General features: G+C 39.5%; 2 protein-coding genes across 5 annotated transcripts in view; one reads left to right on the top strand and one right to left on the bottom strand.

Annotated features, from left to right (window-relative positions):
• LOC131100957 (RNA binding protein fox-1 homolog 2-like) overlaps window positions 1–11,778 on the top strand; it is a 38,043-nt gene extending 26,265 nt beyond the window's left edge. For 3 of the 4 annotated variants that reach the window (XM_058046177.1, XM_058046176.1, XM_058046179.1), the window contains 7 exons: window positions 1,442–1,529; window positions 2,441–2,497; window positions 2,589–2,742; window positions 3,823–3,868; window positions 6,895–6,983; window positions 7,769–7,841; window positions 8,743–11,778. In XM_058046177.1, the coding sequence (XP_057902160.1) occupies window positions 1,442–1,529; window positions 2,441–2,497; window positions 2,589–2,742; window positions 3,823–3,868; window positions 6,895–6,983; window positions 7,769–7,841; window positions 8,743–8,787 (552 nt within the window). In that variant the 3' untranslated portion in view covers window positions 8,788–11,778. Of the gene's footprint in view, window positions 1–1,441; window positions 1,530–2,440; window positions 2,498–2,588; window positions 2,743–3,822; window positions 3,869–4,190; window positions 4,228–6,894; window positions 6,984–7,768; window positions 7,842–8,742 lie in introns of all 4 variants that reach the window. The other variant, XM_058046178.1, reaches the window with a different exon arrangement.
• Window positions 11,779–13,220: 1,442 nt separating this feature from the next.
• LOC131101061 (retinal cone rhodopsin-sensitive cGMP 3',5'-cyclic phosphodiesterase subunit gamma-like) lies at window positions 13,221–15,167 on the bottom strand. The gene is made up of 3 exons (XM_058046185.1): window positions 15,070–15,167; window positions 13,887–14,005; window positions 13,221–13,819 (listed from the first exon to the last, which is right to left on the bottom strand). The coding sequence occupies exons 2-3, from the start codon at window positions 13,994–13,996 to the stop codon at window positions 13,702–13,704; spliced, it is 228 nt and encodes a 75-aa protein (XP_057902168.1). The 5' UTR covers window positions 13,997–14,005; window positions 15,070–15,167; the 3' UTR covers window positions 13,221–13,701.
• Between the last annotated feature and the right edge of the window lie 560 nt (window positions 15,168–15,727).

Here is a 15,727-nt window from a genome sequence, read left to right as displayed (position 1 = left end):
GACCTATAGCACTTATGCATTCATTCCAATCACCTCTCTAACTGCATTGAACTCCAGAGCTGTGTATCCTGCATGGTTTACTCTCTCTCTCTCTATTTCGGCATCTGTATGACATCATGGTTCTATGTCATCTCTCTGTGTTGTGTTACAGCCAGTAGCTGCATTTTGGCACCTTAGTGGGACAGCATGCTAAAGCATGAGTGCCGTGTAAGCCGTGTTGGAGAGGCTAGTGTTCCTGTATTTAATGTGTAGTAGCTGAACATTTTTTGTGCATCTGCTTTCAACTCTGCAGACCGTTGTATACGCATAAAAGATATGTGGATGAAAAGTGGGTGCAAGTGCTTAACATTTAATCCATGCTCCCTGCTGTAATATGTGCACTCCTATTTAAGAAAACAGCCACAAATAGACTGATGCCTTGCAAAAACGAGAGGTGTCTTTGTATGACTTTTTTTGACCCGTTTGGTTCTGGATGGTGTGCATTGGTGGTCATGTGCTTTGAGGTCTATCGGTGTGCGACACTGACCTGAGATGCCTGGCAGTGTTTCACAACCAGGGTTTGGTTTTTCATTTATTTGAGGAATGACATTTGCATCCCCTTCCAATCTTTTATTTTTCTCCTCATTCATGTGATCCATCCTTTATTGTTGCTCATGCACATTATACATAGCTCCTGGTGTGTGTGTGTGTGTGTGTGTGTTTGGATGTATACGTGTGTTGTTCATGAGAAGATTCGCATACTGGGATGCCTCGTTCACTCTCCCCTCATGTACTTGTTCTGTGTCTTTTCATGTAGACTGGCTCCTCCTCTTCCTGCATCCCTCCATATTTCTGTCTTTTCTCAGTCCTTCTCCCCTTCTTGTTTCTTCTGTACGATGTGGGAGGGCTGGCAACCTTATTTTTTTATTTTGATTGCTCTCTCGCTGCCTCCGATGCTTGCTGATTGGCTCGTTGTGCTCACCTCTGCTGCCGTAAGCCGCTCTTGATTGGCTGTGCGTAATTTGTGTATTCGATTGTTTTTTTTTTCTTTTTGCATTGTCTTGAACTGATGACTTTGCTGCTTAATTCACCTTTTTTCTCCCTCCTTTTTTTCCAAAGGTATAGCCATGCAATAATCTCGGATTTCCTTTTGAATGCCCTTTTTTTTGTTCTGAAATATTTGTTTTGTGTGCCTTTTTTGGTTATGTTGTTTGTGTGCAAAGCTGCCTGACTATTCACAAGGATCCTCGTTTTCAGTGTCTTTTTCTCCTTCAAAAGAAGCGCATGCATCAAATACCATTGCTGCTCATCAACAAAATTAACCAATGTCAAGGGATAATGGCACCTCAAGATACAGAAATCCCCAATTTATTTGAATTCAGTTAACAGCGAGCTAAAATTGTATATAAATATTGTGAATGTGTTAACAATTACTAAATATTGTGTCTCCTCTAATGTTTAGGTCAACAATGCCACTGCCAGAGTGATGACCAATAAGAAGATGACGACCCCGTACTCCAATGGAGAAGGACTTGCAGCCCTTCCATACGGTATTACTTTTAACTCTCCAACACTGCTGTGTAAAGTCATTTCATTTTTTTACTATTTGAATTGTAGGGGTGTCACAAGATCCTGTGTTATGAGATCTTGCAAAATTAAAACTTGGTGATATTTCTTGTTTCAGAAGAACAGGACAGCCATAAATCAATCAGACTGTGAGCTATGGCATCTCGACTATGGATGATAATACTCGTAACATGGAAGTGCAAGCGAAATTGCAACCACGCAATAAAATTTAAACAGCATAACAGCTAATGGTGCCCTAAAACAATACTGTATATCAAGGTGTCAAATGTCAGATTATTAAATGCTTTTTTTTCCAGTCCGTTTTCTATTTCAAGATTTTCTCTTACCCATCAGTCATAAAAATCATGTATTTTTAAAATGTGAAATCAAAAGACCATTTTGATGTTGTGAAAATGTTATGCTGCTGGGACTCAAGATGGCCGCTAGCTAGGGAGCTAACAAGCTAACCAGTTTGCCTCTAATGTATCTCTTCTAAATGTAAGAAGCCAAAAAATTACCACTTCCACACGAATTGGAGGAGATGCCATGTCGTACATGCAGATGTCATGTCCTACATGCCATGGCTGACTTCATGACCTCTCAATGTTTTTTCTCATTACTGCCACCTCGTGGCCAGAATACTACATAACACTTGTATTTCAATATGTTTTGAGAAATAATAGACCACTGTCTACCATGTAACAGGGATTATTAATTCGTTCATTTAATATTTATTATTACCCCTGTATTTGATAACTTCAGAATATGACCTTGCAGGTAGTTTTGACATACAGTAATTACTCGGAATGATAGAACTTTACCATATGTTCTCAGCCTCCGGTCTGGTTGTACAATGTGCTTTTGTAGAAATGTGATTTGTCTTGTTTGTCTTCAGCTGGCTGGAAGCTGAGTCCTGTGGTAGGAGCCATGTACAGTCCTGAACTCTACACAGGTACAACAGCAAGCCAGGATGCGTTAGGGTACAGTAAATGTTCAATGTTTGCTCTTGTTGTTAAGATGGTCTCTCTCATGTGTTTTATCAGTCCCAGGGTTTCCATACCCGACAGCAGCCACAGCTGCTTCCACGGCAGCCGCTGCTGCGACCTTTCGCGGTGCCCATCTGCGGGGTCGTGCACGGCCCGTCTACAGTGCAGTCAGGGCAGCAGTGCCACAACCTGCCATCCCCACCTACCCTGGGTAAACACACTTTAAAATGCACGTTTTTACTCATAATATTCATTCACGGGAATGCTTTGTGTTTGATCATTTTGTTTAAATGACACTATAAGGCTTTGCTGAGCTAAAATACAATTTATTTGTATGTCGAATCTGGTAATTAGGGATGCTCCGATCAGGGTTTTATGCTGCCAATTCCGATACGGAATGTGAGATTGACTGTTACAGATCACATAGTTTAACTGTACAGTTTTCTATGTGATAGGTAATTATAAAAAATGAACTTTTGGTCAGATTGTGTGAATTTAATTTGATGCATGTTTTCGGAAATAAATTGTTGAATAATATATTTTTTAATTCAAGCTTTCTATTAAAATCTGTCCTGCTTAACTTTAAAGAAAATAGATTCAGTGTCCAACTTCTATTTGTGTTTTATTTATGACTGGCAACATTTTAAATTGTACATACATTATTTACCAGACAGATCTCTTCTCAAATAGTGTGACCATCGTCTTTGTGCTATTGTGGTCATTTTTGTCATTACATAAAAGGCACAAAGTCTGAACTCAACAGTTATAATGAACTTATAATGGGTGAGCTACCCAGCTAAGTCAGCTGGCTGTGATATTCTCACCATCATAAGGCTGGACACTCCCTGAAAAGCGTGTAAACAATGATGCATGAAAAGTCGACTGGAAATAAAAAAAAAATGTTTTTACCAAAAAATCGTCTGATACTGATTGGTGGCCAATAGATTGGAGCATCCCTAGTGATAGTGACATGATCCTCAGCTGGTTTCAATGTGATCAGCTGAAGTAACAGTAACAGTAGTGGCACATTAGTGATAATGTACAATGACATAGTGTTGTTTTTCTTGCATGTTGCACGGTGTGTAATAATCTCTCTCTCTTCTCTCTTCACAATCTGTTTGGAAACTTTTCTTATTTCTGTCCCTGTGTTGTTCCCCGCATTGGCCACTTGTTGGCGCATCACACCATTTAAAAAAAAATGTTATTTCCACCCACTCTCTTGGTTTGTTACAACCCTCCACCACCACGCCTTTTTCTTTCCTCCTTTGCACTCTCTCTCTTTATCTCTTAGTGTGATGGCCTATCAGGATGGTTTTTATGGTGCAGCTGATCTTTATGTAAGTATACATCTCACTCCGCCCACTACCTCACCCTTTGCTCCCTACGTTTCCACCCCTCTTGCCTGTGGGTTTTTGAGTGTGACGATGGCACGGATCAAAACCACAGAGATGTGTACTCTTGGGTGTGTTTAGCATCACTGACAATCCTCATTATCACATCAAAACAATGCAGAGATGCTTGCACACTCGTGAGTTCTCCTCTAGGGTTTGCTTTCTGTGCATTTGTCAGTTGTGTGCCATTACAGTTATGAGTGCGTAATGGTGCGTGTGTGTGTGAGCGTGAACAGGTTGACAAGAGCTGTTTCTGTTCTCTCTGTAGACTAGTGTTTCAGGACATTAGTGGCAGATTGCCTCAGGTAGGGTTGACACTCTCTTTGCGCGAGCCAGTGTGCATCCTCCTCGTCTCCAATGACTGCGTGCTGCTAGACGTTTTTTGACCATCTGAGATTTGAGATGCCTTCTCTGTCCTCTTTTTACTAACTCACTGGATTCTGACAAGGGTGGAGTTGCGGAAGGGGGAGAACCTATTTCCACTAAGGGAGGTGGATGAACATGAGCAAGGCGAACAGGAATAGTCCATGTATAGTTGTTTTTGTTTTACTTCTAAATTAATGCATATGTAATTATTATGCAATTAATGCAATGTAGTGTTTAGAGGCCATTTTAAATGCATACCTTTTAAGAACGTCAAGAAGGTTAACTGAACAGCCACGACATTGGGTTCACCTAGTGGTTGTTCTGCATCATACTGAGTGTTTATTGCTGCTGGATTCTGGTTCTCATAATGAATTAATTGTATGTATGTATTCCTTAAGATTAATGCATAAATACAGTAATTTCTCGTTTATCACAGTTAATCGGGTCTGGACCAGACTGTGAATTAAATGTTTGCCAAGTAGGATTTTGTATTTTGCAATTGGCTGGCAACCGAAGTCAACTGGGATAGGCTCCAGCATACCCTGTGACCCTAATGAAGATAAGCGGTAGAAAATGGAAGGATTTTTTTTTTTATTTCTAAATGGAATATATTTGTAGTTGGAGCATAGAAAATCTGTTATGACCCTCTAAATGCAGTTTATATTATTAGAGCCCTCTAGACATGAAATAACACCCCTATTACACCTTTACACACTACATTACCCAATATAGTAACAACAACAAATAATCAATTCAAGTCATAAATAAGACTTGTGGTTGTGTGTTGCTAAAAACGTGTTCCCCATGGGAGCTGAGTGTCAGGCGGACAGGAAGTAATTTTTAGCTTTGCGCTGGTAACTACAGCAACAGTAACCTGTGTTTTTATTAGGGATTAGCGTCTTCTGAATGCCTTATTTGTGTTTTAGTTCATTTTGTCATGCTTCAAAATGCATATTTTCAGACTAATCCAAGCCTGAAGCAGTATTATTTATCAATACATTTTTGAATAAACATGAACGATGGCTGAATTCGAACCATGAGGTGGCAATGGATGATTGTGTATTTCTGTAGCATTTTTCACCAATAGCTTACAAAACATAAATTACTATATTCATCCAATTTGTGAGGCAGTGAAGCAATCTGAAAAAGACAAGTTGTCTTGTATTCAGAGTAAATAGATATATATATCGAAACCAGCAGGTGGCGCCAAGCAGAGACAGTAATGGCTTTTCTTCTTGATGTTGCGACACAAAGATGCACTGGAAAAAAGTATTGGCCAAGTTAGTAAACAGACGAGACATTATGATGACAGCTTTACAGATACCATGTCTCTTCGACATCTTTCGGTTGTAACCAAACTATTAGAACCAGCTCTCAGTTTGATGTAGCACACTGCCAAGTACAACCACAATAATTACCTTTTCTGACCACATCAAACCTTTTTTCCGTACAGCTGTACCTAACAAAAGGAGCGGCGGGTGTGTATGCCATTGGGCTGACTTCCCTGTTATAACATAACAGCTCAGAAAAGGATGTAACTGTGGTTGAACACATATTTTGGTCAGAAAATGCAACACCGTATCTGTATATGTTGATACATTTGTCTCGGTCGCTTCAAGCTGCCAGGGGATTCACATATGTCACACAGGGATATAGGTTAAAAGACTAGAAAATAAATTAAATTAAAGAATTGGTGAGACCAGTGTAATCAGCTGCTTGATTCAGACCCCTTCCAGGAGTCTCCCTGTGTGTTTCACTTGTGGCATGCTAACTCCAATCAGTGTCGGCATGCACACAATCTGTACGTACTTACAAGCAAACCCTCTTACCCTTTAAAAATTCCCTTTGTCCTCTCCTACACTTCTCATTCACTTTACTCCTTTCATTCTTTCACTTGACCTCCTCTTCACCTACTTCTCGATTACATTCCCTTCCTCTTTCCATCCTTTACCTTACCTCCCCTATGGTACAGCCTCCCCCAAAACTGTTAGAACGTGTATGGTCTTGAATGCTGAGGGGGGGTGGACTTGATCGTGACTGATCTTTAGGCTATTGCAGGAGTGTTGTGTTGCTGAAGGGATGTTTTCTCTATACTAGTACTATACATTTAAAGGTTAGGGGAAAGCATGCTGTGTCTCTGATTGGTCCTTTTGGCCACCTGAGGATGTTTTGAATGTGTGAGAGGGAATGTGCTCCGTTTTTGTAAATGTATACCTATAGTTGTTTGTGTGTCCGTTTAGTGTAAAAGTGCCATATCTTTGCTTTTCTTTAACTGTGTGTTTATGCTAGGGCCGCATATACAGCGCTTTTCTCCCTTCATGTCCAACTCCCATTGGGAAAGATACACACACACACACACACACTGCAATTATACATTTTTTGAGGGTTAGTCATGGAGGGAGAGATCCACGCTACATCCTTGTGAATGCTGCACCAAATTAGCCCGTTTTACTGACTGTCTGCTTGTTAATCTTTCTCTTCACCCCACGTTGTAACCCTGTAGTTTACTGCTAGCTTCTTAGGGTGTGCGGGATATAAAGCAAGATTTTTAATGAATGTCTTTCTCTGCCACACACACACACACACACCACTTCTCTCTCTTGTAGGGTGGCTACGCGGCATACCGTTATGCCCAGCCTACTGCAGTAGCAACACCTGCAGCTGCGGCGGCGGCGGCAGCAGCTTATAGCGACAGGTGAGTAGGCCCACATTGTCATAACTCTTTTCACACCGTTTGTATTCTCATAAAAAGTGTACATAAACCAACGCATTTAAAAAAACTACAATATTACATCTGAAGGTTAAACGTTTATTTGGACTTTTCCTGATCCAAGCCAGTATATATTCATTCATTCATTCATTTTCAACCGCTTTTTCGCCAGCCAATCACAGGGCACATATAGACAAACAACCATTCACACTCACATTCATACCTATGGACAATTTGGAGTCGGATTAAGGAAACCGGAGTACCCGGAGAAAACCCACGCATGCACGGGGAGAACATGCAAACTCCACACAGACATGGCCCAGGGTGGAATTGAACCCTGGTCTCCTAGCTGTGAGGTCTAACCACTAGACCGCCGTGCCGCCCCGCCAGTATATATTATATATATTAAAAATATATCAGTAATACTCCTATCAGTAATACATAGGCAGTCTTTCATAATGCTGTTTTATTTGAAGCTTTGACCTGCCTCACAAAAGAGAGAGAAAGGACAAGGACTGACGACAGGAGCATGAAGTGATATTTTTTTTTTTTTTTTTTTGTTGCATGAAGTGATATTAAAGACACGTTCTGCGTGTCAAAGTCTGTCAAAAGAAAACATCAGCAATCTGTCTTTCACCATGGTGTCATCTGGATTGCTCTTTATTATTTATACATAATGAGCTGCCTTGGCCCCCTTTGTGTGCGGTTTCTTTATTTTTATTTTAATGTGGAATATTATTTTGAGCAGTTGTTCTTTTTGCTTCCAAAAGCTACGGCAGAGTCTACACAGCTGACCCATACCACGCTGCACTCGCCCCAGCGGCGTACGGTGTCGGAGCCATGGTAAGTCACGTGCATTTCATTGAGATCATGTAACCCAATAATACATTATTAGCGCCTTTTAAACATGCAATATCACCCCATAGTCACCTTTATATGCATATTATGTAATATAGCAGACGTGATATGCAATAATCAGACATAATAACTCGCCTTTAGCATTGTGGAAGTTCCTTGTTGTATCTCAAATGTAGGTTGTGTGGTTGACAGCTTTTGGCCGCAGGCTATGACATCCCTGAAGTGACACAAGAGACGGTCGCCTCTTTAAATACGGCAATACTCTATACCGAGCTGCTAACTAGCTTATCCTAACCATAAGAATAGATTTTAAACTGAATAAGGAAGGACAAAAAATAAGCAGACAAACGTACCACTTCCACACTGAATAATAGGCCATAATCAACCACAAATCGGTTTTTGAAACACCATGATACAGTAATGGAGGGGATGACAAGGCAATATGCGATATACACACACATGGGCATTGTGTTGCGGACCAAACCACTAGTTGTTCATGTTGATTTGGTCCATCTTTGGTAGGGGTGTCCAAACTATGGCCCGGAGGTCATTTGTAGCTCGTTTTTTTTTGTTTTTATTAATGTGCTGTGGCATATTTTAGAAATTAAATTGCAAACAAAAACAGCATCAATGGAGATAAAAAAGAGCAAAAATATGTAAAATCAGGTGTTAATAATATGCTTTGTATTAAAATGGCTTCCTTGAACTGGTCTAGGGCCTAACTGATTAACCGATTAATTGATAAAACAAGCTCACCCGAGGAAAGTCAAATCCTGATTATAGTATGACGTGTGTTTTTCAGACTTTTTTTCATGAAAAAAAATCAACAGACTGTGAGAGGAATATCAGATGTCTATTGTTTTTTTTCCTGTGTTATTGTCCGCAGGCCACGCTGTACAGAGGAGGCTACAGTAGATTTACCCCCTACTAAGAACACTAAAGTTCCCAGGAGCTCTTCCAGTCAATACACCCCTGAAAGAGCTCCCTCTGTTGTTGTGGATGTGGACTGCACCCAGCTTCAAGTCACCCACCCAGAGAGGTCCCATGTTTCATATATATGCTACCACAGAGAGAGAGGAATGCTTTATCAAAGACTGATGGCCCCTGGCCTTTACATTACATTACAAGAAAAAAAAATGGGTTAAAAAAAAAAAAAGTCCATCTTCCCTATTGCACGGCTGTATTATATCCCGCCCCCCTCTACCCCTGTCACTCAACACTCAGCAGCACAAGACTCTGGATGGAGCCAGATGTTCTTCCAAATGCTGTTTTGTTGACCTTTTAACCCGTTGTCAGCCATGTCTGACAACGACGTGCACGAGAAACACAAGCAACTGTTTCAAGCTAGAAGTTGCACCAGTGCAAGAAAAAAAGAAAAACAAAACATTTTTGACCCTAAAACACCCACTGATGGATTCCATGATTCTTCCTGACTGGATAGTAGAATAAAGGAGAGGATTCCCATTCCCACTGTGCTCCTGTAGAGGGACTCAACATGTGGCAGCTTGGAAATGTATGAAAGCTGAGGGAGGGATGGTAACTAAGCGCCAGTCTTTACCTCAACTTTTCTTAGTATACGGAAACGGTGTACCTTTAAAATTGCTCTTATGCAAACAAATTAGTTTAGAGGCAAAGTTACCAAATTTCTAATCACTGTAATTATTCTCCCTTGTCATTGTTTTGTTTGCCATCCGCTGCTCTTTACTGACACAGCGTGTTCTCCCCACAGTTTAGTAGCGAATGGTACAATTAGTTTATGTTCAAAATACGGTATTTCCTCCTATAGTGGCATTTAATTACTTAACTGAAGAGAGTATCTGGTGTCTTTTTAGTGACAAGTCACTTTTACGATTTTTTTTAATATAATATATATACAATACAATAGACATGGTGTGAATAGATGTTTCCCCCTTCTTGAATTTTTTTTTTTTGCATGTTTGTTGCACAAACAGTAAAATATCAGTCAGTATTTAAATTTGCTTGATGATGTGAAACATTTAAGTGTGACAAACATGCAAAAAAACAAGAATTCAGGAAGGGGGCAAACACCTTTACACACCACTGTATGTATTTACAGTGTTGGCTAACATTTTATTGGCCACTACTTTGGTTAGCGCGCAGGCCACAAGGCTAGGAGACTCTGGTTCGATTCCAATTCCAAAAACATGCTAGGTTAATTGGTGACTCCAAATTGTCCATCAGTATGAATGTGAGTGTGAATGGTTGTTTGTCTATATGTGCCCTGTGATTGGCTGGGATAGGCTCCAGCATACCCACGACTCTTGTGAGGATAAGCGATAGAACATGGATGGATGGCCCCTACTTTCTATGTGGAATATACGGTATCTAGTCTTATGCTCGCTTCTACAGTAAATTCCAGCTTTACAGGTGCCATGTGTGGCCTGTAGGTGGTCGGTCTACCACAACAAATGGTGATATTCATAGTAAAGCCACCCAGTGGTACCATTGCATCTACAGGAGTGGAGGCCACTATTTAAGGAAATACAGTATGTTTTTAAAATCACCCCTAAAAGTGAATAGTACCAATTGGAGTGGATTGAGGCCTCACGAGGCTTAAGAACAGAAAAAAAAACAAACACATGGTAATATTTTGCCTTTTTATTTTTTACCACACCATAATGTCACTACACTGTGTGAAATCACCTCAGCACACGCAAAAAAAAACCCCACAACACTACGCTGACAATGCTCGTTTCAGTTTTTTAGCTATTGTAGAAATTTAACCCCCCCGCCACCCTCACCCCCCACGCTCCATCTTTTTGTGAGCAAGTCCAACGTAAGCTGATTAAGTCTTCCTCGGGGGGGAAAAAAAAAAGAATAAATAATGAATAGATGCAGAGATTTCTGGTGAATTAATGAGAAAGAAACATATTTAAATGCAAAACACCTTACTATTGTGCAAATTTCTATACTGTTGTATTCTATATTTCCAAATGTGGCTTTTTTTGGCTTTTGTTTTTTTTTGTTCCAAAGATTTGTAGAAAGCACATTTTTCGGATTATATGTATAAATATATTATCTTAATGTCATAATCTTTGATGATCCTGTTGCTGTCTTGATTTACTTTGTATTATTTTTTTTATATCTGCAAGTGTTGTTTTTTTCCTAAGAAGGTGCAAGTTGAATCATTTTTTAAAAGAATTACTGAGTAAATGCTAAGTCATCCTGAGAGGTGACGTGAAGGTATGCATGTAAACACTAGCAGACTGTTTATGAGGTAATTATTTAGCATGACCATCCATGAAAATAGATGTCCATATATTTTCAGGTGAACGAGCAGCTATTATAACACTACTTTGCTTTTGCAATGACTCCGTACATTTCAAGAGAGCACATCTGTACACATCAGGTGATTCTAAATTTTGTGTGTGACAGATTTCTCCTACTTATTTTTTTTTTTATGTGCTGCTCATTTTTTTAATATCTTCATTGAGCTATACAATGTGCTCTGGACTAATTAATGTTAAAAAAAAAAGACTAGCCAAAGACGCTAACAGCAGTCCTGTGTGCATTCTACATTTCCAAGGCATGGACAAACCAGCATGAATGATATTTGTCAAGTTAAAAAAAAAAAAAAAAAAAGACGAAAGTTGTTTTGCATGAGTCTTGTGTCTTTCATATTTGACTTCTGAAAAGTCCATTTGCATCCTTCCTTAAATGAAAACCATGACGAATGACGACAGGCAGCTAGCGGTCAGTGGACACAGTGTTCACGTTGTTATGGTTCTCCTGCAACTGTATTATAGTCATCAGAAAACCTGGCCCCTCTTCGTTATGGTTGCTTTTAGTTCTCAGTGACTTACTTTTAGTCTCCCTTTGACTGCCATTATGTTGGGGTTTTTTTTGTTTTGTTATTGAATGTCCATATAACATTTTATATAAAATTGTTTTGTTGTGATAAGGCTCTCAGGTTTTTTTCTTGTTTGAGTTCTTCATTAAAGGTAAAGTAAGGAATGGTTGGACAGCCACTATCTTCTGCTAACAAAACCCTAAAGGGGCTTCCTGCTTGAGCTACAGCTGCTGTAGAAAAATAAAGAAAAACATTGTTCAAAACTGAATTCAATTATGTTTAAAGGTCAAACTAATTGATTTTTTCTTCCCATTATATCCCCAGAAAATACATTTTTCAGGCAGGAGTGAACCCCCCCACCCGACTATGATTTATGATCTATGGCTTTATGCACCAATCTAAAGGGGGAATCTTAGCACTAATACATTAGAGTTGACGTGGTTGTTGCATCAATTGTATACACGACACAGAAGTGATGTTTTTTTTAATCACTTATATAAAGTCAGAGTTCAGAATTAGCATTTTCAGGAGGGAAAAAAAATCCTTAAGTTGCACAAAACCTTGGATTTCAAAGCCGCTGTACAGTAAATAAAGCTTATATGGTCATGACTAGTAACTGTCTGGAACTTATTCATTCAATTGCTGTCATTTCCCATGGGGGGGGAAACTGCTTGAAACAATTACACTCATCAACATTTTAAGACCAGTTGAAAAATTGCATGGATGTACATTGTGCATTTTTACAACTGGAGGTTCTAAGTAAAAAGGCAAAAAGAAAAAATGGAAGTCAGACCCCAAAAAATGTATTGCAAACAACCATTAACTAAGCACCATAGCTCTATGGCAGGGGTGGGCAAACTACGGCCCGGGGGCCACATGCGGCCCACCAAGCGTTTGAATCCGGCCCGCCAGTTGCTTTCTAAGTAACTTCAACTTTTAACATACAAACTGGCAACATGACTTGCAAGTCGGATGTCTGATTTAGTAAAAAATAAACAACAAAACTGTAAAATTAAATGACATAGTTTGATGTGGTGTGATGTTTAAAGTGCTCCTAAAAAAGGGACATGAGAACATACAACTGATATAGGATAACACTTTTACAGATAAAATTAGACAAATAATTCAAGGAAAATGATAAGCATAAAATAGTGTGTGTGTGTTAAATATATGTTCTGGCCCCCCAGACAATTTTGTTAACTCAATGCGGCCCTCAAGTCCAAATATTTGCCCACCCCTGCTCTATGGTGTTAGGATAATATGTAGTTGTACACTGGGATTAGTGGATGTAGTTGCAGTTCTCTCCTGTCCGCTAGAGGGCAGCAGAGGCAATGGAAACACTTAAGTGAACAGTGGCCTGCTTATTAAACTTTGTGCACGTTTATACCAGTAAGTTCAGCTTTAATTTGTGTCCACATGACCAAATCACACTTTTAATGTCGAATTTAAATGATTTGTGTCGCTCCGAGTGGTCAAAAAATGCCAAATTGAACCACTTTTTGCATCCTCCCAAGTAATAGATAAGTAAAACATAAAACACCAAAAGACACTCCTCTGGGAACAGGTCTTTAATGACTGTGCATGGCTGCCATTGCTATTGTGTCATGCAGGCTGACACTCGTATGAAGTAGCTCATGAAAATAAATATACATCTGTACAATACATAAATCATAGCTCAAAAGAAGGGGTGGTGCCGTGGAGCAATAAAGGCAGGAAAAGGAAAGTGGGTACAGGAGGCAATGGTGATAGAAGTGCTAATAGACACATTAAAGGACATTAAAGATGCATCTAAAAGTGCAAAGTGACGAGGGAGGGGGGTGTCACATACAACTGTAGTATTTCGGTATATGTACTGTATGTATGATATACAGTAGTATATGGTACATTTGTATTAGTGTGGGCTACACAAAGTTTTTCAAGATGACATTTGCCTAAGATGACATGAGGTAGTTTGGTAATGGATGGGGGGTCAAGTGGAGAACAGGTTTGAGGTAAATCAGAGCAGAAAGGAATGACATCGGTGGAGGAGGCCTTCTAAACAATTCCGTATTTAGCCAGATCACTGAGCTCCATGTCACCAAAGGCCTCCCAAGGACAGACCACCGTGATGTCCGTGCCCAGGCCCTCCATGCCGGGAATGTCGTCTCCGAATCTGCACACGGAAAACACACCATGAATGCACCGTGACAGTTGCTATGGACAACCTAAAGTATACTCACCCCTTCTGGCCTGGCTTAGGGGCCTTGCTCTTGAACGTGCGAGTGGTCCTCTGCTTGAACTTGGGGGGAGCCTTCTTGTCGGCGGGGGTCGCAACTGCTGTGTCTGCCATTGTTATTTGCTGGAAACACAAGTTTAGAAGTGCTTAAGTGCTTTTCCTCTAAAGCTCTTTGGGATGATCTCACCTGCGCATGGAGTGGTCTTAAGTGGCCAAAGCTATTTTTAACACTCTGGCTTTAGATTACGAGTCAACACCACAATAGCTACCATTCACCTACTGCCTCACTTACACACACTTTAAGGTGGTTTGTGTTCTGGACAACTGACATCTTTTTTTATGTGACATTTCATGCAGAGAAATGGTCCACTACAATGATTACAACATAATTTATTAGTTATTATAACTTATTTATTGTGACTAAGTCACAGACTCATTTCTTTTTATAGATTACATTTTCTGCATATTTTATGTTACCTGATTTCATTTGGAAATTGGACGTTTTTCATTATTTTTTCACCGACTTGACTGAAGTGAAGTCTAAATTTCCCTCTCATTAACACAAACTGAATAAGTTTTCCTCTTGCAGATCATTAATTTTAAGATAGATTAATTATTTTTATATACATAAGAAGAATGCAGACAGAAGTGGGATTTGTGTGTTGCATCCAGTCAGATAAGGACTTCAAACTGTCCTTAAACAATATAAGTTCATAAGGATTTCTAATATTTTTTTATCAAAGTTTAAAAAACTGAAAAATGTAAAAAAAAAAAAAAGATATTTACTTTTTACTTTTCTGTAGAATTAAACAAGCTCCGCTTCTTCCTACTGCTTTTCAGACATACTGAATTGTGATGTCTATCTTGAGCATGGCTGAAAAAACGTTTTTTTGTGCTCAGTAATATTCTAAACACACATATAAAATGTAAAACAAAAAAAGGTAAATACAACACTATTAACTGAAAATATTCTGTAATGTAAGCGTTCTATTTTTTTTTTGCCTTTATTCGACTAAATGAAAGAAAAAGCATGCCATTTTCTGAATGCTGCCATGTCAAATAAATGGTAATAAACAGTTCCAAATGAATTGAAGGCAAGTATGACTAAGGAATAACAAAGGCCGCTAACATAGTCTCCTTTCAATGTCACTTTACTTTAACGCTGAAAGAAGAAAGTGCCGTCTTACCTGCTGATGCTGACTTTCTCACGTCCTTCTTTTCTGCTGTCTTACTTTGCGTCTTTGTGCCGTTTGTTCTCCTCTCGTCTCTTTTATACCGGTACTGCTAATCCCCCTGGCAGGTACGCGTCCCACCTCGGGGTCGCTAATTGGCCTTAATGTTATTTTAGTTTGCAGGGTGAGGGGTGGGTTTCCATGTGAGAAGACTGAGTGGACATTCTTACATAAGGATGTATGCATAGTCATTCTCAACAAAATATAACCCCAGGCCTCATATAAGAAAACGTATGTTTACTTCAATACATACTAAAAAATTCATACATAGTCACTCTAAACCAAGGGTGGCACACAGAATATTGTGTTTTATGGCTATATCAATATGGAACCTAGCAAAAGAAAGAGTAGTTTGTTTCTATCTTTTTCCATTCTTTAGTAATCAGCTGTAGAACATAGGTAAGTTTCAGGGAAATATTAGTTCCCGACTAAAAAAAAATGGCGAAAACCAGCTTTTTGTGAAAAGGTACATTTCAAACATAACTTTCACTTCGACATGTGTCACACTTTGGCACACGTGTGTGCGCGCGTGTTAAAATTCCCCTTCAGTGCATGACTCCATGCTCTCTCACTTCTCACTTCCACTCGTGTGATTCTTCCATCGACACCAGGC

This window comes from Doryrhamphus excisus, chromosome 1, assembly GCF_030265055.1.
Source record: "Doryrhamphus excisus isolate RoL2022-K1 chromosome 1, RoL_Dexc_1.0, whole genome shotgun sequence".
In the NCBI taxonomy this organism is placed as follows: domain Eukaryota; kingdom Metazoa; phylum Chordata; class Actinopteri; order Syngnathiformes; family Syngnathidae; genus Doryrhamphus; species Doryrhamphus excisus.
This window is presented reverse-complemented; position numbering and strand designations above follow the sequence as displayed.

Coding starts and splice junctions, on each gene's coding strand:
- LOC131101061 (XM_058046185.1), bottom strand. CDS start 13,996: ATGGCAGACACAGCAGTTGCGACCCCCGCCGACAAGAAGGCTCCCCCC. Junction 13,820..13,886: donor CCTAAGCCAGGCCAGAAGGG/GTGAGTATACTT, acceptor TTCCGTGTGCAG/ATTCGGAGACGACATTCCCG.